Source organism: Pteronotus mesoamericanus, unplaced genomic scaffold (genome assembly GCF_021234165.1).
Source record: "Pteronotus mesoamericanus isolate MK-2021 breed Mesoamerican mustached bat unplaced genomic scaffold, CSHL_Meso_final contig_101, whole genome shotgun sequence".
NCBI classification, from domain to species: domain Eukaryota; kingdom Metazoa; phylum Chordata; class Mammalia; order Chiroptera; family Mormoopidae; genus Pteronotus; species Pteronotus mesoamericanus.
Genome location: NW_026555001.1, coordinates 46712 through 70950, shown reverse-complemented (window position 1 = coordinate 70950; position 24239 = coordinate 46712). Strand labels below are relative to the sequence as shown.

The 24239-nt window shown below is 33.5% G+C and overlaps 1 protein-coding gene across 1 annotated transcript in view; it reads right to left on the bottom strand.

Moving 5' to 3' along the window:
• The window catches only part of FBXO11 (F-box protein 11), an 83674-nt gene that overhangs the window by 12730 nt on the left and 46705 nt on the right, over window positions 1-24239 (bottom strand). The window contains exons 2-11 of the mRNA XM_054566857.1: window positions 12715-12842; window positions 12494-12575; window positions 11913-12057; window positions 10925-11054; window positions 9936-10019; window positions 9710-9842; window positions 8750-8856; window positions 8556-8667; window positions 8365-8471; window positions 8144-8281 (exon numbers count right to left, since the gene is read on the bottom strand). Of these exons, the coding sequence (XP_054422832.1) occupies window positions 8144-8281; window positions 8365-8471; window positions 8556-8667; window positions 8750-8856; window positions 9710-9842; window positions 9936-10019; window positions 10925-11054; window positions 11913-12057; window positions 12494-12575; window positions 12715-12842 (1166 nt within the window). The remainder of the gene's footprint in view (window positions 1-8143; window positions 8282-8364; window positions 8472-8555; window positions 8668-8749; window positions 8857-9709; window positions 9843-9935; window positions 10020-10924; window positions 11055-11912; window positions 12058-12493; window positions 12576-12714; window positions 12843-24239) is intronic.

Sequence of the window (24239 nt, the reverse complement as noted above, 5' to 3'; positions counted from 1 at the left end):
TAAATAAAAGACTTATATTGCTATATCTTGAGTTTTTAGATTTAGGTATGATCTACTGACTTCCTATTATGGAAGATGAGAAAGTAACTCTTCTACATTTCTAGTACATTCTATCATATACATCCACATGCTGTATTCTTCTTATATATTAATATAATTTTGGTTAGTGTGCTATTCAGCACTGAACAATTTTTAATTTTCCCTGGAGTTAGTAATCATCTTGTTTTCTGCTTAAATCTCTAGTGATAATCTATCCTAAACCGGCTACCAATTGTTTAAATTTCCTCTTAATATATTTATATTCACATTAGATTTATCAATTTATTTTCCTTAATATAAGCAGATTTTATAATCTGCTCTAATCTGGACTGGTTGCCCTGGTTATGGGCACAAGGTCATTTACCATATTTAGTTTAGATTATGCTTAAAAATGACCCCTAGTTCTGTCAACAATGGAGTCTGTAATCTCTACCTTTTGTTCTAGGGTAACTTTCAAGAAAAGAATGCGGCAAAAAAATTTTTTCCTTCATGATTTAAAACCAGAAGCCTCTACAAGACTACAAACCTTTTATTACATTCAGAAAGAACAACTGATGGACTTACAGTTTTATAATTTTACAAAGAAACATCTTGAGTATTATTCTGGATTAGAGGGCTCAGTTAATGTAATTTTGCTTTAAAATACATTTTAATGAAATGTATCTGTTTTGTTGAGATGCCTTTAGTGCAAAATGGTCTAATATAGAACTCCAGGTAGAATTTAGACAGAATTCTACTTTGCCTTTTAAATGCAAGCCACAGAAGCTCCAACATTTACGTAAAGCTCCAAAGGCACAGACATTTCTTATGGCTGAGTAGTATTCCATTGTATATATTGTAACACATCCAATATTGTAATATGATATATTGCTCTACTAGAAGATACTGGATTGCTAATGGCTTCTTATACACATTACTGCAAATTGTCATTCTATCAAGTTAACAACACTGATATAATAAAAGATGAGACTAAGCCCTTTTTATTTAAAACTTTTTGAAGTAATGTATTCTTTATTAAATATCACAGTAAAAAGCACTCAAGTGCTTCTCTTAAAACTCTCTACCCCCTACCCCCCACAAAGAACAGGAAGGAGGAAGAAAAAATATGCTATCTTCATAGAAATAAACTTCCATAACCCCAAAACATAACCTATAAAATGCTTGCTAAATACTGTGAAATCTGTATTGTGAAAAGTGCTAAGAGCATAAACGTTATCTGAAAAATCTTCAGCAAGGTAGTCTGTCCTAAGTAACTGAAGGTTCTAATAAGCCTACCCAATGATCTACTAAAGTGATGGGATCTAGTGGCATGAATAGAACACAGAAGAGGAAGGAAACAGAGTATAATTTTCATAGAAATAACTCAGGCACAAGAAGTAAATCTGAAGAAGAAAAACCACTACATTATGTGCAATTTCTGCAATATAAAACTTAAGTTTCCTATCTAAGGAAGACTATCCAAGATAAAGTAAGAGGAAAAGAGAAAGGACAGCCAGATTTCAGCATAAAGAATCTGTCATCTGTCACTGTGTCATGAGTTAAATTCGTAAGTTTAGACTGGCTCAAAAATTTTAAAGCAGTTTGGCACTGCTGTATCATTTTAATTTTATTGAACAAAAATAACACTCTGCAATGGATTTAATATTAAAGATAATTAGGGAACCATGAACATTGATAGAAAAATTATTTTTAGTAGTGAGATTTGGCATTGTGGTTATGTGAAAGATAGAAAAAAGAATCACTCTTTTAAAGATACATGCTGAAATATTTACAGATGGGATAATGATGTCAGGATTTACTTCAAAATAATCCCAAGAATAAAGAGGAGAGTTAAGGAGTGATGAGGTACAGAATGAAACAAAGCTGGCCATCAATGGATAGTTGTTGAAGGTAGAGGAGAGATATATGGGGATTCATTACATGATTCTCTTCACTTTGATGTACATTAGAAAGATTCCATAAAACAAAAATACATGAAAAAATTAGAGATAAAAACCAACTAGAAAGAAAACAGAAAAAGAGACAAATCTATGGAGACAGTAAAGAACACAAATTTGAAGAAACCACATAAATCTTAAAGGAAAAGAACAGCTATATAAGTAATAGAGAAGAAAGAAAGGAACATAAGGAACAAAGAAATAGTGTAAGTAAAACAACACATTAACAATAACAAAACCCACATATGGATACTGAAGCAGAACCAAAAAACCTTGGACTTCTCTGCTGCACCCAATGTTAGATATATAAAAATGACCACAGAATTCTGAGGGAAGGTAAGTATAGATATAATCAAAACTTTACACTTACCCAAGTTAAAAGTAAATGAGTAGGCATCCTAAAACGGGAAGAATTCAAGCTACAATACTCAGAAACCCTTTTTAAAAAAGTGGCTAGATGATAAAGCTCAGCCATTCCAAGAATAAATCAAAATTAAAAAATGGAGAAACTATGATAAAAGGACTAAAGATAGATAAATATAGAGTAAACTGACCAATAACTATTGGGATGTAAATGTTATAAACCTTTAGAGAAGATAAATAGGCATAGGTTAAAATATAAGTATGTTTACTTCCTTTCTTTTCGTAGGGTGAGTTCAATTTTTATCCCAAAGTTAAGACATGTGGTTAATAACGACAAACTCTGAAGTCATACCTTTTGAAATCTCAGGTGTTTTTATATTGGGTATCAGTTAATGTATTTTTATAAAAACATTAACTTCTTTAAAATAAGAGTAGAAAAATCTTTTATTTTTTAAAAAAATTTATTTTGAAAGAGAGGCGAAGGGAGGGTGAAAGAGAGGGAGAAAAATATCAATGTGTGAGAGAAACTTTATAATCACTTGCCTCTCACATGCTCCCAATGTTAGGGCATGTGCCCTGACTAGGAATCAAACTGGTGAACTTTCAGTTCACAGGCTGGCACTTAATCCACTGAGCCACAACAGCCAGGGTAAAGAAAATTTTCTATAATTAATTCTTATGAATGTGGTAATTTAAATTCTAAGTACATTATAGACAAGGAAAAACAATTTCAGGACAAAAAAATATAATTAAATAGCATATATTTAAAGATAGAGGACAATACAAAAACTAGTTTAAGTATTTATTTTGATATTCTCCAAGGTTCTATAGAAAACAAAGTCAAATTTTGAATAGGTTATTTTTAGTAATATCATCGTACCATTCATGGACTGCAATACAAAGAAAGGCAAAAAAATTAAGTCCTCACTTAAGTGGTTGGTTGATAGGTTCTTGGAAATTGCAATTTTAAAGCAAAACAATATATATAAAGAAACCAATTTAACCACTGACTAATTGACATATGCAAGAGTTACTGTATTTTGCCATATAGAATGCACACTTTTTTGCTCAAATTTTTGAGGGGAAAAAATAAGGATGCACATTATATATGGGTAGTAACTGAAATACCTTGTTACTGTTCTTGTGTTTTATAATTATTTGTTACATATAATTTTTTGTACCACAGTATGCTGAAAAATAAATGCTAAAATTCCTATATAATACAAAAAACAAGTATCTAAATATACATAAACAAGCAATTGAATTAAAAAATTAAAACAAAAGATTTTTTTCTGAAAGTTTGGGCCAAAAATCTTATACATGGGAATGCATACATGGCAAAATACAGTAAGTTCCTATGGAGTATTTTTGGTCACAAAAACATCACTAAATTTCTAAAAACACTTATATTAGACACTGAAGTAAACGTGAGCTTAATAAAAGTAGGATAATTATTTTCCAACCCGCTTATTCCAGTTCAGGGTCACAGGGGGCTGGAGCCTATCTGTAGCTCATGGAGCAAGGAGGACCCAAACGTGGACAGGGTGTCTTTCCATCTCAAGGCACACCAATGATTTTTTTTTTTTAATTAAAGATTGTATTTATTTATTTTTAGAGGGAGGTGGAAGAGAGGGAGAGAAACATCAATCAGCTGCTTCTCACATGACCCCAACTGGGGGCCTGGCCTGCAACCCAGGCATGCGGGCATACTAATGATTTGGACACCAATTAACCTAATGTGCCCATATTTGGGACGTGGAAGGAAACCAAGGCACCAGGAGAAAAACGTGTGCAGATAAGGGGAGAATAGTCTGTGCAAACTCCACACAGTCAGTGGACCCAGCCTGGAATGTTCTTTCCCTCATCAACATTATAAGAAAATGATGTTATTCGAGGACCCTGCCATACTTGGAACAGAAGAACATTTTACCAAAGGATTTTAAAGGATTGTGTTACAACAGTAAAAACAGGGTAGGCCCAAGATACACTTTACTTTGATCCTTCCTTTACAAGTCTATGTTACCTTACAAGTCTCTTCATTAATCCCTAATGCCTACAATTGTTTTAAAAGTTATTAAAAAAAACAAGGTCAAAATGAAGGCACTGGTAGACACACTTAGCCTCCTTGTGCAACCACAGAGAATTACAACTACTTCAAAACAAGTAACACCTAGAACTGTTAGAAAATTGAACTATATGGGAGTCCAATAACCAAGGATTTAAAGAAGCCAATTTATCCAGATGGGTAGGAGAGGCAGACGTGGAGATGGGCAGAGAGACAGGGAGATGCAGTGTGGTGTGGAGAGGTAGCGGTGGAACAAGCAGTCTAACATTCACGTGTGGTGAATAAAAATCAGGATGGATGCTTTGGGAGCAAGCAATCCCAGCCCCAGGCCAGACTGTACAGCTGGGAAAATAAATCCCTGTAACTTCTGGCTGTAAATACCAGTAGGAGTTGGGGCAGTGTAAGAAATGGCTGGATTTTCAGGAGACTCTGCTTAAAGGGCCTGCATGGTTTTAGAACATATGGAAACCTACCCATTCTGGGATTTACCACCCCGGCAATGGCTGGAAGGGTGACACTTGCATATGAAGGGGAGTGGGTGAAATGACTAGAAATGGGGCAAGTGCTGGGCAAACCTCCAAAAGCCAGGCAGTAGCATTATTCTCTCTCCAAGCCCTCCCCCAACACAGAGCCACAAACCGGTGAAGTGGGTTGCCCCAACACTGGCAATTACCTAAGACTCTGCCCCACACAGTTTACAGGTGCCTTTTCTACAATAGGCCACACTACTAAGACAGAGAGGCAAAGCAGCTCTACCTAATGCAAACACAGGGAGGCTGCCAAATTGAGGAGACAAAGAAATATGATCCCAATGAAAGAAGAGAACAAGACCCCAGAACAAGAACTAAACATGGAACTAAAAACAACTGAAAGTGGAGATGGTAACCAACCTATCAGATGCAGAGTTCAAAACACTGGTGATCAGGGTGCTCAAAGAACTCACTGAGTAGGGCAACATAAAGGAAGAAACGAAGGTTACACCAAGTGAAATAAAGAAAAATCTACAGGGAATCAACAGTGAAGGGGAGGAAGCCAGAATTCAAATCAACAAGTTGGAACATGAGGAAGAAATAAGCATTCAACCAGAATAGCAAGAAGAAACAAGAATTCAAAAAATGAGGATAGTACAAGAAGCCTCTAAGAAATCTCCCAATGTACCAACATCTGAATCACAGGAATGCCAGGAGGAGAAGAGGAAGAGCAAGAAATTGAAAACTTATTTGAAAAAAATAATGAAAGAAAACTTCCCTAATTTGGTGAAGGAAAATAGACACACAAGTCCAAGAAGCACAGAGTCCCGAACAAGTTGGACCCAAAGAGGATCACACGAAAATACATCATACTTAAAAAATGCCAAAGGTTAAAGATAAAGAGAGACTCTTAAAAGCAGCAAGTGAAAAGCAGTGAGTTACCTACAAAGGAGTTCCCAAAAGACAATCAGCTGATTTCTCAAAAGAAACTTTCCAGGCAAGAAGGGACTGGCAAGAAGTATTCAAAGTGATGAAAAGCAAGGACCTACAACCTAGATTACTCTGTTCAGCAAAGCTAATTTAGAATGGAGGGGCAGGTAAAGTGTTTCCCAGACTAGGTAAGGCTAAAGGAGTTCATCATCACCAAGCCCTTATTACATGAAATGTTAAAGGGAATTATGTAAGAAAAAGATCAAAACTATGAGCATTAAAATGGCAACAAATTCACAACTATCAATAACTGAATCTAAAAAAACAAACTAAGCAAACAGAACAGGAACAGAATCATAGATATGGAGATCATTTGGAAGGTTATCAGGTGGGAGGGGAAAGGGAGAAATGAGGGAAAAGGAGCAGGGATTAAAAAGCATAATTGGTGGGCACAAAATAGGATGATGTTAAGAATAGCACAGGAAATGGAGAAGCTCAAGAACTTATATGTACCACCCATGGACATGAACTAAGGAGGAGATTGCTAGGGGGAAGCGTGGTACGGGGTGGAGGGGCGCAAAGGGGGAGAAATTGGGCCAACTGTTAAAAGCATAATCAATAAAATATATTTTTAAAAAATTATACAAAATAAACTACATAAGGGGTGTGTGATAATAAATAAATTATTATGATGAACTTTAGTAAGTAACCATCATCATAGGTCTTTTAAAAATGAGGAAATTTACTCAGGTTAAAATTATCTTGGTACCTCAAATCACTTGTGAATGAGACCAGTGGCAAGCACCAATTTGATACTTGAAATGTATGTAACTCTGGGGCAGTGTAAAGGCAATATAGGCAAAGAAATACTAGTATAGGATAGTTCTATTACAAAATAAGAAACCATTTGGGAACTATAACCCATCCTTCTATACTTTTGTCCAGATTCTTCTTGGAGAAAACAGTTACCATTAGCAAAAAAATGTCAAATTAAAAAAAATTTTTTGCTTTTAAGATTTTTATTTATTTAGTTTTAGAGAGAGGGGAAGGAAGGGGGAAAGGGAGGGAGAGAAACACTGACTGGCTGCCTCTTGTGTGCCCCTAACTGGGGAACTGGCCTGAAATCCAGTTCCCTGACTGGGGAATGAACTGGTGACATTTTGGTTCACAGACTGGCACTCAATCCACTGAGCTACACCAGCCAGGGCAAAATGTCAGTATCTTTATTCCAGTTGGAGAAGGGCAAATGGTCATCTCCACTCTGCTTTCTTATCAGCCAGCCCATACTACAAACCCAAGTTGCAAGCAAGTTGTTTTTCTCAGGTTATAGTTACCCCAGGGATGATGATGAACTGAATGGTCTCAAACTATTTAGGTCTATCTAATCAGAACTTGATAAAAAGGTATACTCCTTACAGTCTAGTTAAGCTTTAAAAGAGTTCTGCATTGGGGTTTTAGGCACAAATGTAAAACTAAAAACTTTCCTTCACTAACTGATTTGTGTATGTGAATACAACATTCCCAAGTTACTTGACTAATACCATATAATGGCAACAAAACTTCACCTCCCCTTCTCACATCTGTGACTCATCAAAAAACGTTGCCAATTCTGTAGTAGGACTTGAAAATTACCTCAATTAAAATTAGACATTACATGAAAAGAGTATCTGAATAAACATCCAAGAACATTATTTTTAAATAGCAGCCTAAGAGAGCTCAAAAAGTCTGTTTCTAGAAAATTATGTAAAATGACATAGTATTTAAAACATATCATCCATAGAGACACCTAATTAACTGCTGTATAACAGTTTTAGAATTGATATTTTATTACCACTGTATCTCTTACTAAAGTTCTGTCAGTCTAAAAATTTTTTTAAAGAGGAATAAAATGGAAGTCAAACTAGTAATAAAACCATTACTTCTCAAAGTGCAGTCTACAAACAATCTGTATTAAACTCACTTAAGATGCTTATTAAAAATGCATATCCTGGGCCTGATCCTTGAAAATTCTGGCTTATAATACATGGGTGATTTTTATGTCCACTTACATTTGAGAACTACTGGATTGGACACTGATCCTCCCAAATGGCACATCAATTCCCTAGGGACTCCATCTTTTCTACATGATTATAGTGTGAGATCCATAAATTTACAAAATAAATATTGCATACTGATTTTAAAATGTAATGCTGAAATCTCTTTTAAACTTATGCTCTGCAATTCAGATAGTTTGGTGGTTATAAAATGTTGAAAATTATTTGAAATTTAACTGATAGGTCTGCTTTTCTTAATAGAAAAGCTTTTCTTAATTTTATTCTTAATAGAATAAACATTCTTACCATGCCATGATCAAATGTGAACACACCAACATCACGTCCATGATGAATATGATTCCGTCTAATAATTGGGTTTCCATGATTTTTAACCCAAATCCCAGCTAAAGCATTATTGGAAATTTCATTATCCTCATATATTCCCTACAACAATTAATCAGAAATAAACATTATTAATGCCTCAAAAAATATTTTAAAAGAATAAAACCACAAAATTAAAGATATACCTGGGCATGATCTGTAATATAAAGTCCAACATTTTCACAGTCGCTGATATTACAGTGCTTGATAGTGGGACATGCTCCTTGACCACTAACACATACTGCAGAGCCAACTGTAAGAACATAATTTATTTAAGAACCTACTGGGCAACAACACAGTGACTCGTTTTACAATAAAACATAAAGGAAACACTAACCTGTACATGTACTTCGGATGATACAGTGATCAATAATAGGACTACAATTTACTGTAATTTCTAAGCAGTGGTGTGCATTGTGGTGTTGAGCAGATTTGTCATCAGGGTTGAACTAAAAAACAGAAATTTTGTTAACTAAACAATCTCTGCTTTAGTGATTTGAACACATTATTTTAATTCTTAAAATTTCTTACCCTTATTGTCATATATCCAACATAAGCATCTTCAGAACCTTCCATAAAAACAAAGGTTGAATCTCTAGTGTTTTCAATTATAACTTTGTCTGCTACTTTTCCAGGTGCTGTGGAGAAGATATTTAAAGCACATTTTATCAGACAGATGAAACAGAAATTTAAAAATTACTTTTAAAAAATATACTTTAAAAATACAGCACAAAGAACACTTTTTACTGTTTTTAAGTTGAGTTTTTTTTTAAATGGAGAACTTTTAAAAATCATTAATATTGAGTAGGGAGGACAAATACTCATTATACTGATAACTGTTTCACCAGCCTTTACTAACGGCAGTCATATTTAAGGTGGGTATTATTTAAGTAACATACTGAAATCCATGTAAAATAATACTTCTAATAATATTCAGCTACAAATAGTATTTACTATTGAAGGAAACCTCTTTTATTTAAACTTAATTCCAAAAATGGGCCCTGATTTAGAAAGTAATAAAAATCTCAAGGCAGAAATTTTCTCTCCCCTTCTCTCCCCTTTTTATGGTAGAAATGGGGGAGGAAAGAAGAAAGGGCAGTAGAAGCAAATTTTATGAACAAGCTATCTTAAAATGGGCTATATACTATATCCTTAAAAAAAATCAGAGATAGCATAAATCTTCAAATGACTGATCAGTGCTCAACAAATATTTTATTACATTTATCTTTTTTTAATGAAAAACTGGCAGTTGAACAAAGTACTGCCATCAAGAAATAATATACATCTTAAAAAGAAATAACTATCTCCATAATTTCTGAAGTCTCATGTTTTCATTTTTATCATTATAAAATATGCATGACATTTAATTCTTATTTTTTTCTACCACTACAGTATTATCAAGGTACACCTAAATTTTAAGTCACTAACATTTTATAGAGCCATTATGTAAGTAAAATGTTAAAATTCTAGTAACAATGGATTTCATAATACCTGCACCAATCATGGTAATTGGAGATTCAATATATATCCACTCATCAGTATATATTCCAGAATGAACAAAGATAAGTCCATCAAAATGAGCTTCTTGTACCCCTCCAAGGGCATCTTCAATTGTATCGTAATACTTAAAAAAAAAAAAAAAGAAAAAAAGAAAAGTGTCAGCATAGAACTAAAAGATTACCATTTCAAGTCCTATGAAAACACAGCTCAAACTTACCAACATATTTTCTCTTCCTTTATATCTTGCAGGGTTACTGTAGAAATGTTCAGCAAATCCTGGCTTTACATGTGCACCTTTATACTAAATGTCAAAAAAAAAAAAAAAAAAAAAAAAGAAAAAAAACCATATTCTAAATTAATTTAGTAGTACTGTATGAATATTTTAAAAATGATCAATTATTGCAACTAATTTTCTTTTGCATAGTAAAACGTAAAATCTGGAACAGCTGATGACTCAGTAATACCCAGTAAGAAGAGACAAGGTTTCTCAATCTCAGCACTACTGATATTGTGGGACAGACAGTTCTTTGTTGTGGGGGCTGTCTTGTGCACTGTAGAACATTTTAGCAGCATTCTTGGTCTCTACCCACTAGCTACCATACCAGCAGCATCCTCTTCTCTAGCTGTGACAACTAAACATGTCTCCAGAAGTTGTCAAATGTCCACTATGGAGCAAAAGCACCCTAGCTGAGAATCATTAGTAAAGGACTACATGAAATTACACTAAATGTGAAACTTTAAAACAACTACTGAACGCTAATAATTTAAACAAAGGTTCAAATAGATCTATAGAAAGAATAAGTGCTCCCCAGGCTACTGATGTTTACTGTCACTGTTAAAATTATTAATAAATGTGGCAGTAGTAAAATTGTTGAATATTTTGTTGGTTGATAAATGTTCACTGTCTTGAAACCTATTCTTGAGATTAAAATTTTCAAAAAACTTTTATTTGTTATCAGGTTAAATGTCTGTTTTTTAGCCAAGTGATATATGTTCCTTTGTAGTATCTACTACTTCATCAGAGTCATTACACCTGTCATTATGAGTGGCAAAATGTTTATCTCAGTAAGTCATAGAGTATCTGGAACATTCCCCCATTTCAAAAGGTTCACAGAAATATCCTTCATGCACCAGTTTAAATTTTTTAAAAAGGAAATTTTATTTACAAATATATATAAACCCGTTTTTCTTATTTATACTTCATACCAACTGCTGGAAACTCTCCTTCCAAGGATTTGGATGTTCATATTCTTCTGGATTAATCTGGTAGAATTTGCCAGGTTCAGGATGCATCATGGGGCGGGTATATTCAAATACTTCCATATATAATCGTTTCCTGAAGGTGGAAAAGGAGTTAAGGAGTTTTCCATAAAATGTCTTTTAAACAATTCCAAAAAAGTATTTGAGGACTCAAAATAGTTTATCCTTAGCACCGCACAAGCTGTTACAAAATATAGAAAACTATAAAGAAAAGAGATAACCTATACTTTCAATATGTTCATTAACAATTTACATATTTCCTTCTAGTTTTTTAATCTACAGTTAGTTTCATTTGTTACAGCTATGATTTATATAGCATAAAAAAACAAACTTTGTATTCTGTTCCTTTCACTTTTTTGTAACACAGCATTTCCCCATGCTATTATAAACTGTAAAAGTCACTGTTCATGACTATACTACAACCCTACAAGGAGACATTACATTGTGTTCACTTAGTCCATTTCCTTATTGTTAGACATAATTTTTAATTTCTCCCCACTTATTAACTATGCCATTATGAAAAATATGTACATAAAGCAAAAACATTTTTAGAAGCAGAATTTTAGAAGTGGCCATGAATACAACTGTTCAAGTATTTTCCAAAAGTGATGTATAAAATACATATTCTCACTGAACTACCAGCACTTCAGTTTTTAGTTGTTTTAAAAAAACAATTAAATAACAAATATATCACACAATCACAGTTGCTATTATCTGATAAACAGCAGAGAAAATACTTCATTTATTATTTTATAAATACTACCTAAATTGACAATGCACATTTGTGATAAACAGGTAACTTAGAATATATAAGCAATCTAATTTTGTTCTTATTTAATTGTAATCACCAACTCACAATTCATCTTCCCTATCATCTTTAGTATTTTGGGCAGCAAATAATATATCTCAAGATAGTAAATAAATTTCCACTTACCACAAAATTGGATCATTAGCAAGCTCACTGAAGCGTTTACACACACAAGCTGCTCTACAAAGATCCTGTTCCAGCAAGTAAGAGAAGATTTTTAGAACTACTTCATCTGGCAATTTCTCCTGAAGATACTGTTCAGCAGGTGCTGCTACAAAGAGATTAGCAAATAAAATATAAACGATCTACTACTTATAGTGTTAGCAATGACTTTTCCCATTTTTAAAAAAGCCTTATTTTCATTTTATCTAATGAATAGCTTTTGTGATGATCAAAAATAAAAAGCAATCATTTCATAAACATTTTGCTTTTATAGACGACAAATTTTTTTCTTTTATCTTGATATAAGCATTCTCTTTTAGCTATTTGCACCATTTTGGAAACTGGTAAAAATAAATATATAAAAGGTATTTTTAAATAACAAAGTCACAGAGTGAGAGGTCAGAGTTGTCATGTTTATTCTGCAATAATCACTTTCTCAGTCCCAAATGTAATACTAAAGTACATTTAATTTAAATATTTTGGTATCAAACAAAATTTAAAAATAATTACTGGACCTTATCCCTTCATTTTCCCATAGGAAATACCTGCCAGATCTTGTGATTTTCCAGATACTCTTGCACGTTTTGCACGATGACCAAAGTTTTCTGTAGTTGAAGTTGAGGCACCCTTCAAAAACAAAATGAAAACTAAGCAAACATTTTTACCATACATAATCATTACTTCTAAAAAATGATGACATTCTCTTTTTTGTTTGTTTCCTAACAATACTTTCATTACAAAAAGAAAAGCAGTTACTTCAATTTACCTCCATGCTGCTCTTTGTAGGACACGCTGTTCTTTTCGGCAAAAGAGTTTTTCTACGAAGTTGGTAAGGACTATTTTGTGCACCAGGACCTGATTCTTCTGCAACCATATCTGCAGGTACATCATCATCTGTGTATAAACACAAGCAATATGAAAAATGACACTTACAAAAGCTCTATGGATAAACTTTTTAAAAATCTAAAATTTTTTTTGGGGGGAATATAACTTTTACATAAAACTCCAGCTAACTAGATGATAACAATCTCAAAGAAATGTTCGTTTTCTTTTTTCTTACTTCAAAATAGATTCTAAAATACACCATATATTTAAATACAAAAAAGGAAACAAAATCATTAGAAGAAAACAGAGAAAAATTATTTTTTATAATGTTAAAGTAGAGAAAGCTCTTTTAAGGTTAGGACACAAAACTTGGAAGACATTAAAGGAATTGATCAAATAGTTATATAAGATAATGGAAGCCAGATACCTTCTGTCAGAGAAGAGAGTTAAAATATAAACAAAGAGAAAGCTAGAATAAATGCTGTGGTTAGACTAGATTGAAGGTATCAACATGGAACTCATGATTTTTAATAGACACAGAAATAAATATAAACGCAAATGTTTGGATGCAAGTATTTGGATGTAGTTCTGTCCACTGAAAGCGAGCCTAGAAGCAGTGACACTACAATACCAATGGGCACGAGCAGCACTTGGAGCTTGGCCTGTGAATAACACTTTCTATAAAAGAAATACCATATTTAATCATGTGTAATGCATATTTTTTTTTTGCCCAAATTTTTGAGGGAAAAATAAGGATGAGCATTATACATGAGTATAATGATTACATACAATCCTGCATATAATGCACAAAAAAACATGGGTGCTCATTATACACGGGGCACATTACACACGGCAAAATACAGTAAAGTCTCCTTGGAGAAATGGCCGATTCCAGGTTGGGGGAAATACAAGATGAACCTGGAATATCTTGTGGTAGAAACAGTGCGTAAAGAATGATGAGGACACGGCAAAAAACAACAGAAGAAGGTCTGCATGGTTACCCGCTAATGAAATTATGATGGAGCATCAAAATTCATGATAGGAAAGGGTTTATAACACACTAAGTGAACAGCAACCCATAAATCCATACTGCTATAAATACATAAATGAAAAGTGATAAGGACTGGGATGTTTAAAGTACCTTCCCCACAAAAACTTAAGTAGAAAGGGAAAAACAGTAACTCTATAGTTGAGATGTCAATCAAATAGTACCTTAATCAAATTATCGAAGTGATGATCATCATTAATAGGACAAACTGAAATAGTGTGCCACCTGATAGCATGCAAGGCCACAGTATCATATCTATGATGTTCCCAACAAAGATGCATAACCTAAATCTAACTGTGAGGAAACATCAGACAAACCAAATTTGTTCTAATTTGTTTTAAATCATCCTCAAAATTTTCAAAGTCATGGAAGTCAAGGAAAATCTGAGGAACTGTTCCAGATTGAAGTATACTGAAGAGATACAACATATACTGAAGAGATATGGCAACTAAATAGCAATGTGTGGTTCTGAACTGGATCCTTTTGCTAAAAGGTTGCTATCAGGACCAATACTGAAACTTAAATGGGGTGGCCCGGGGTGAGGGTCTAAAGCTTAGAAGACAGTAATGTGTCAATGTTAATTTTAAGATTTTTTTTTTAGTGGTAGTATGGTTATTTAGGAGAATATCCTTGTTTGTAGGAAATATAGACTAAAAGATGAGGAGGTGACAGGACAACAGGCTGGCAACTTACTCTGTAAAGGACTGGGGGAATAAACTTTGTTCTGTATCACTAACTCTTCTCTAAGTTCAGATTGTTTTTAAAAGAACTAATAGCCCTGACTAGTGTGGCTCAGTGTATTGAACACCATCCTGCAAACCAAAAGGTCACAAGTTCAATTCCCAGTCAGGGTACATGCCTGGGTGGTGGCCCAGGTTCCCCAGCTGGAGGCTTACGAATGAAGCAACTAATGGATGTATCTCTACATACTGATGTTTTTCTCCCTCTCTTTCTCCCTCCCTTCCCCTCTCTCTAAAAAGTAAATAAATAAAATCTTTAAAAAATAAAAATAATAAATTTGAGTAAATATAAAAAATTTAAAAACTTGACTTGGAAAATAAATACCATGTAGCCAAAAGAGGTAACACAATTAGGAAAAATATTCGCAATATATGTCACAAAAGGGTAATTTTCCTGAGTATCTATGAATCAATAGGGAAAGACTTAGACTTCCATAGAAAACTGGGCCAAGTCAAGGGCAATGCAGAATTAAGAAACTAGACATGAAATGCTCTAAAAGAAACTACAAGATATTTTTTATATAGCAGATTATCAAAGACCAGAAATTTGATCACATACTAGTAGTATAAAAAGATAACATGAAGGAAAAAACAGTTCTTAATTGCTCTAAGAAGAGCAATTTGGCAAGAGCTAACATTACTTGGCAATTCCATTTTAAGGACTTGATTTTGCAGCTATATTCACACATGTCGGCAAAGTAATATGCACCAAGATTTTTACTGCATACTGTTTCTAGAACTAAAAGATAACAATCAAATGTTCATCAATATGGGTTTGTTAAATAAACCATGGCCTAGCTATACAATAGACTATTATGGGGTCATGACAAAATATAAAGCAGTTCTATACAGACTGGTAAGAAATTATCTTTAATATAAATTAAGTTTAAAAATGGAAATATACAGAACAATATTTTTAGTATTTGTGTGGTTTAAGACAACACACACATATTCTTACATTTATATATAAATGTATATATATTTACTAAAATATAAACTCCATGATGGTAGGGAGCCAACCACTGGCTAAAGGTGTAATAATTTGACCATAAGAAAGAACTGTAATCAACTAAAAAAGATATGTTTAAATCTGTGAGTTTATAATGATATTTTTTTTGAAAAAAGGTTATTTTCAAAGTTGCTGGTGAAAACGAACTCATCATTTTGAAAACTGAAAAATAATGGGAAATGATCAAATATTTATTTTTCTTTTCTCGTATCAACTGAACCACCAGGTAACCAAGTACAAGGGGAAGCTTCTTTACAGAAACAGACTAGCAATAAATAAATAAGAAAATTAGAAATTTAATAAAAATTGGATTTAACCATTGAGTACCAATAGTTCTATAACATCACAAAAAGAAACAACAATCAGACATTATATATTTCCTGATGAAAGAACATACCACCACCTATAAAGTTTTGACAAAAATATTAAATTTGAATATGATAAAACCTGTAAGAAACTCTACAAGGTCAAATTATACCAGTTTTGTCAGCAAATAAAATTACATGAAAAACTGGGGCGGGGGGTGCGCGTGAAATAAATAAATAAAATTTTTAAAAAAATAACCCAGAAAATGATTATCATAGAGATACTTCTTGTGGTAAGGACAGGATTATGATTGGAGTGGGGCACATAAAAGGCTTCCGCAGTGGTTGACAAAGTTCTATTTCTTGACCTGTTGGTATTACAGTACCAATCTAAGTAATAATTGTAAACTTTAATAATAATCCAATAAGCTTTATATTTCTTTTATGTGAGTTTATCTACCTGGCTATATTTTATAATAATAGAGGTGTTTTTAAAAGATGAGGGGTTGTAAGGGTATAATATTAAAAAACAGAGGTTTTTCCAAAAGCAGTCCTTGGGCAAATTAACATTTTTAAGCCTAAATTTTCCCACCTATTAAAGATAACTGTATCTTGCAATTCCCAGGGCTGCTGAAAGGATATAAATAGAATGACATACGCAAAACACCTGTCAGCAGTATGCCTGGCTCACATTAAGTGTTCAGTAAGTGTTTTAGATATTATTTCATTTAAATAATATTCTATTAACATTATTTTTTAAAAAGATTTAATTTATTTTTAGAGAGGGCAAGGGAGGGAGAAAGAGAAGGAGAGAAACATCAATGTGTGGTTACATCTCATGCGCCCCCAGTGGGGACCTGGCCAGCAACTCTGGCACCTGCCCTGCACTGGGAATCAAACCAGTGACTCTTCGGTTTGCAGGTTTCCAGTGCTCAATCTACTCAGCCACAAGCCACACCAGCCAGGGCTCTATTAACATTACGTTTAAGCAAAACTTGTAAAATTGAATAAGTTCTTTATGTACTGCAATGTAGTGAGAAAATACAGCCAATATGACATGCCTGGCTATTTGTGGAGTCATTCCCTTGTAGTTTAATATGTGGTTACATTTCTATAAATGTTTCAAGTGTGCTTCAAAAAGATATCTACATTCTATTTTTTAGAGTAAAGTTTAAATATATCTAAAATATAAAGTTTGATAATTGTGTTAAAATATTCTACACCTTTAGTTGGTGGTGGTAGCAGTGGTGGTTTGTCTTTTGTCATTTGAAGGAAATTTCCTATAAAACTTCCCACTCTATCCTGTAGGTAGTCCATTTATTTTTAGTATGTACATTTTTGCTTTTATTATATTTTGGTATGTTATTTGGGTGTGTATGCATGTGGCGGTGATATCTCTATCAGCTTATCATGCTCTGAGTAGTCAGTTAAGGAGTCAGTCAGTTTCTACAACACTCCAAAGTACATTCTCAAACTTTTCATCCCATACAACCCTCTTTCTCACCCCCTCCAACTCCTGTTAAAATATATAGACATTATTATTAGATACCCATGCACCCTGGAATGGAAGTCTCTTTTCCTTCTCACCATCAACATAGCAAATATTAAAGACTAAAAAGTAAGGAATTCAGAAGTTTTGACAGAAAAGAGGTGTTGGTTAATGCAGCTACAACCTGAAGTTCCCATTAAATATGTGAAGCTACATGATTTGAATCATGTAATGTCATAGTAATCTCAACTTCCCATTCATAAGCACAGTCCCGTTCTAAAGCATTCAAAGCTGAGTTAAAAAATTGCACTAAATTCTTATTTGTGCTGAGGTAAAGAATCTATGCTAAATTTCTATACAGTCCTCATTATAAGTTATCACTGACTATAAGGTACAGTGATAGAAGGTTTTTACAAAGGGGTCATTCTGAAAAGGTCATTTGTAAGAAGCAGAGGAAAAAGTTAAATAAAATCTCTAATCATTAGTGTTCTCATCTTCTGGACTCCTGTACAGTACTATCCACTCACACACCCATACATTCTTTACTGTATCGTAGCTGCCTTATGTTATTTACTTTTTTGATATATGCCTTATTTTCCTAATACAATCATAAGCTGAGGGTAAGGTCCTTCCCCTTCCATATTCTTCCTCAGTGTCTAGCTCAGTGTCCAGTATTTTTTTTTCACTTTTTAATTGTATTTTTTCCATTACCTTTATCCCCCTTATACCTTCTCTTCCACTTCCACTCACTTCTCCCCACCACAATCACTACACTATTCTCCATACCCATGTGTCCTTTTTCTTTTTTACTGGACCCCTCCATCCCCTAACTGCCTATCCCCAGAGCTGTCAGCTTGCTATCTTTGAGTCTGTCTTTATTTTGTTAGTTCAGTTTGTTCATTAGATTCCACATATGAGTGAAATCATATGGTATTTTTCTGACCCAATAAGTATTTAAATGTTGATTCTCATCTATGAAGATCCTTTAATTTTACTCAATTCGAAGAATTTTCTCCAGAAACCATCACTAGTGGTGGACTATGATGACTTACAAACTGCTTTACAGAAAGCAAAAACCCAGACAGGAACTACTTCACTTCTACCGAACTTTAAGTCCACAAACTCAATTACATGTATGTACATCCATTATTTTTTGTTACTTTCTAAAATTATGGAGAAGTATTCCCCAAGATATATTTAGCACATATAAAGCAAACAGAAAATGTTTGTCAAATAATCAATGGGAGCTTATCTGGTTCCAAACCAAGAATCGAGAAATCATGAAGTATTACTTATGGCATGTTCCAATAACAAAGTCTATAAACAAGTCCTCGAAATATTTTGTTAAAACACTTTTAACTTTACCCTGACTGGTGTAGCTTAGAGGGTTGGACATCATCGCATAAAGCAAAAAAAATTTTTAACATTATAGCTTTCACTTTTACATGTAATATTAGAATGCTAATATTTAGATGTCAAACTGTAATATAAGACTAATAAATGTAACTCAACATCAAAATATTCAATTTCAACTATAACTTATAGAAAAATTAATTTTCAATTAGAAAAAATGTTCTTGATCAGGTATCTCCAAAAGAAACAGATGTGATCTATATTTTGTAATTTTTAATTTTCTAGTGGCTAAATAAATTTTAATATAATTTACCCTCTCTATAAAAAATTTATCATTTCAACATGTAATTAATACAAAATTGAGATATTTTACATTTTTTCTACTAAATTTTTGAAATCACTATGTAGTTTTAACAACATGCTTCAAATTCAGATAAGCCATATTTCAAGTGCTCAATAGCCACATGTGGCTACTGGCGACCCTAAATGGATTGTACATGCATATACACAGTTATTAAATTCTTATTGGTCCTCCTAAATAAAAAGTACCATGCAATTTGAATGGGTATTATACACATACATACATGTACCAAAATTTATTTTAGATTTGACTATAAATCCTGTAAAAACATACTAGAGTCGTCATTATTACTAGGAACCACAGCGGAAGGCATAGGCTTCTGGAGAATAAGTATGCTTCCTTAACAAAACAAACAAACAAACAAATAAAACCCTTTCAAATCTTTGATATTAAATAGCATTGAAAATTTACATTAGGATCCATTTCAACAAAAGAAGACACTTAATTCTATACATTCTGAGGCTAGCAGGATACCTTAACTTTTACATACCTTTATAACTATCTTAAAGATTTACAAAAGACTATATTATTGACTGGTAGGGATTTAAAGTATATACACGTTAGGGTATAGAGTAATCTAAAGTTACAGGGTAGTTTATGGAATTTAATTTACAGAAATCCCCCCCCCCCCACAAATATTATACATATTCCACATTACTTACCCATAGCCACAGATCAGACTGGAAATTTAAGCAAATCTGTGCTAGTAACTGTGTTTAGAAACAGCTCCCAGTCTCTGGTGTAAAGAACCACACTTGGCAACTGTTTCTAACACAGTTGGGAACTACCAAAACTTTTTTCCAACTACTAAAAAAATCCATGAATAAACTGAAATCAAGACAAACATTTATTTTAAATGCTTTTAAATTTAAATGTTTTACTTAAAGCTTAAATATTTTAAAGATTTACTTAAAAGATTTTAAGGCGGTGTTTCCAGAAGTAAAGTCATTTTAAAAATCTGCTTTTTAAAAGCCTGACTTGTTGTGATCAGATGTTTCTAATTGTGTTATACATAGTTAAAAACTTTTAAAAATTTAATTATTCAGGAGACTGGTCTAGACTTCCATTAATGTACTGAGTTATTATTTATACACACATACATATGCACATGCACTTCCGCGCACTTCCGCTGAATTTCCACTACAACATGAACTACAAGGGACTATTTAGGACTTGTCAAAGAAAATTTATTTACACTGACCACTGAATAATCTTCAGAAGCTAAATCTCTGATGTTATAAAGACCTATACTGGAAATTGAAATGAGGCTTCAGTTCAACAGAAGAAATTTAAACAAATTCATTCTAAATTGCCTTAACGTGTGTTTAACGAATACTTGCTCAATGAGTAAAGAATAAAAGAATGAATGTGCCATGTACTGTAAGAGGTCAACAGAAAAACAAACAATATTGTATTTGCCCTCCAATAGCTTGGGAGAGGCATAGACAGTCAATAGTAATACAGTATGTCACATGTTACAATGGGGATAAGCAAAAGGTAGTATGAGAACACATGGTAACATCTAATCCAATCGTAGATGATATTGGCATATTAGTGAAGGTTTCTTCAAGAAAGTGCAAGCTGAGATGAATGACAACTGGGAGTTAGTCAAGCAGGAGTAGTGTGTGTGAAATCTGAAGGTGCTCACCTCCAGCACAGGTCTCAAGGAACTCTAAGTTGCTCTGCATGGTTGAATCATGTAGCAGAGGCCAGATTATAAAGGATACTATAAACAATTAAAAGAATTTAGATTTTATCTTTAAGGCCAAAGGTAGCCACCAAAGAGTTTTAAATAGAACAGTGATAAGTTTTGATTTGTGTTTTAGGAATGATTACCTGAACAGTGTAAAAAACAGTTGAAAATGGATGGCACTGGTGGTGGGAGATCAGGTAGGAGGCTATGGCACTTATATACAACTGACATAAAAATGGCTTGAAATATGGGAACAAAAATAGACAAATGGAGTAGATTTCAGGTTTAGTCACAACATAAACTTATTAAACTTGGTGACTGGATATATATGGGTAGGAGTGGAGAACAGGATGGAGCCAGTAATATTAGTCTGGGCAATCCAATGGGTGAAGGTGCCATGTATTAAGGCAGGAGCTTTGTGGGCAAGATGGGGAGGGGGGAAAAAAAATGAGTTCAGGTTTGGATTTTGAGTTCTGAGGTACCTGTGGGACATTCAAGTGGAGATTCTTAACAGAAGTAAGTATGTGGATCTCAAGCTTCAGTGAGTGATACGGACAGAAGAATTAAGAGAATTTTGTAAGGCTGAAAATACACTGTATTAGGAATGGAGAGTCAGAAAGTGTGGATTAGCTATCATCATTTACATATGGTACATTATTGATGTTTCACGGCAGATGTGCCTTCCAACTCTCAAGAAATAGCTATATAATGTAAAAAAAACTGTTATCTATTGATGTGAAAATTATCAATACTGCATATAAAAATGTCTGTAGGTCCCGGAATTGACAAGAATTCGTAATTTCAGCTCAATGAGAAGTAAAAGAAAACCAACTGACAACTACTAACTCAAGGATTAACATTCTTTGGGAATAGTTGAGTTTATTTTCATTTTTTCCTGCTACATTATCATTCTGTTCTCCTAGGACATCCCCCCCCCCCCCGCCCACTGCTTTCAGGGAAAGAAAGAGTAAAAAAATAACCTCGCTCCCAAATGGAACATTTTAAAATTCTTATAGTCTCACATTTTTACCTCCAGTTTCGCATTTTCACTATTTCTTAAAGTGAGAAAATTCACAATATAATTATTCTTTCCTACTTTATCAAAGAAAGAAAAATATCTTTAAAGTTATTTTAGTAAATTTTAAGTATTTTTTAGTTTGATTGAACGACAGTATAATTCAAAATAGCATTATATCCAAAGTAGAGGCTGTTATTACCAGAGTATCAAGTGTGTCATTAACTCAAGACCAGAATCATCATGGCCCCAAATCAACAATTAAGACAAACTTAATTCTAGGCTAATCTAAGATTCATAAAAGTCATTTGCTAGTCACTATAAACATCAGTCACCGAAGGACTTGATCTAGTAGGCTAGGCACGGGTGTCCAATCTGCAGCCCGCAGGATGCATGCGGCCCAGGATGGCTATGAATACAGCCCAACACAACATTGTAAATTTACTTAAAACCTTTTTTTGTTCATCAGTTTTCATGAAGGTTTGTATATTTAATGTGTGGCCCAAGACAACTCTTCTTCCAGTGTGGCCAAGGGACACCAAAAGATGGGATACCCAATTGAAGCAATACAGTGTCATACGAAAGACATATAATACACGAGGTGTCAGGAAAGTACAACAGGAGACACAAATGAACACAGGCATAGGGCTTAAAAGAAAACAATTTAGCTTGTCCTTAATTTTATTTTCACACAAAATTTAGAAAATTTTAGAAATGTCTTTTATTAGTTCAGTTTTATGGGGAAGAAATAGCCAAGGCTAGGAGAAGGGTAGAGCATGATCAAAATGAGAATAAGGCTATTGTACTCTTACAAATGTTAAGTGCTTAAATTCTGATGTGATTTCATCCCAGAAACTATGTTTTGAAGGAAGGAAAATGAACAGAGAGAGGAGAGTGGGAGAGAGGGGAGGGGGAAGGCTGAGCATCATCAGCTCTCTTTATCAGTTCCACAGTTAGACCATAATTTCTGGAAATGCATGACTTCTGGTAATATTTTAGAGATCAAGAGATCACCTGACATGAAAAATATTATTAGTTTGTTTTGCTGAGGCCCATTAAGTTTCAGTGAAATGCTGAGGGTTAGAAAGATAGTAAGTGGTAGCAAAACAATTTTTAGGTCAATGGGCTCCAAGCACAATATTTTTATTTACTTATTTTTAACAAAAAGTCTCAAAGTTTATTATATAATCAATACAAATGATGATGATGATAGTAATTGGAAATAACAGCAGTACTACTACTCCTACTACTAGTATACCTAAAAACTGAAAACTTAAAAGTGCAGGAAGTCTTTCAGTGTTTTATATATGTCTTAACTAACTGAATCCTTGTATAAACTCTATGTGGAACATATTAATATTCCTATTTTACAGATGAGGAAACCAGGCAGAAAGGTTAAGCATCTTGGCTAAGGTTACACAGTATTAAGTAGCAGAAGCAGGCTAGCTCCACAGCACCACATTCTTAACCACTGTGCTATCTAAATATAAAAGAATACCATGAAATGGTAAACATACAACTTCTGGAAATGTTTACAGAAAAAAAAATCAAATCCTACTTTTTCATGTCTTATTTTATTCAAACTATTAACGAGTTAACATTTTATACAAAACCACCAAAATCTCTTTAGATATTTTTGTATGGTAAATATAGTATTTGGAGACTAAGGACACAAAAGGCAGCAAAACAGAGGAAGCTACTGCCTAATAAAGCATGTCAGAGGCTACACAGAAAAGGGAAATATCAAATTCCCTCAAAACCTCAGCGAAGCTTTGAACTCTGAAAATGTAAGTACAATAAAGGATAACAGTAATATGTGGATCTGAAAAATAATGGCAGTAGATCAATAAAAGGAAGTCAAGTCTCCTCATCAAATTATGAAACAAGACTGAAGGTAAGATAAAGAAATTTCCAGACATGCAGAGACTTACAAAGTTCTCTCCTATATCACCTTTCTTAGAAAGTCGGTCAAGGATGCATTTCAACAGAACTAGGGAGTAAATATATAAAGAGGAAGATGTGGAATGTAGTAATTAATGAAATCATCACAGAAAAACAACAAAGGGAAGAAATCCCAAGATAAAGGGTGTGAAGCAGGTCCACAGATTGGAACAAGGCTCCAGAGGGCTGTAGGAATATAATTTCCTGGTGGTGGGGGGCAGGGAATCAATAGGTCATATACTAGAGAGCTTATAAAAACTTGTAGAAATGATAAAGGCAATATGTAAAATGTATAAAAGGATCCATCAGAAAAATTAGGAATAAACTCTTTTGAGTGACCTAGGAATAGCAGGTAGTAGAGAAAGAAATAGAATTTAGCATGTACTGGGCTCTACAGAGAAAATAGCTCCATATTCATAACATGAACACATTATTTCTCAACATCTAGTATCAACCTATGCACAAATCACTGAAAAATATTTCATTAACAATATACATGTTATTAATGTTGA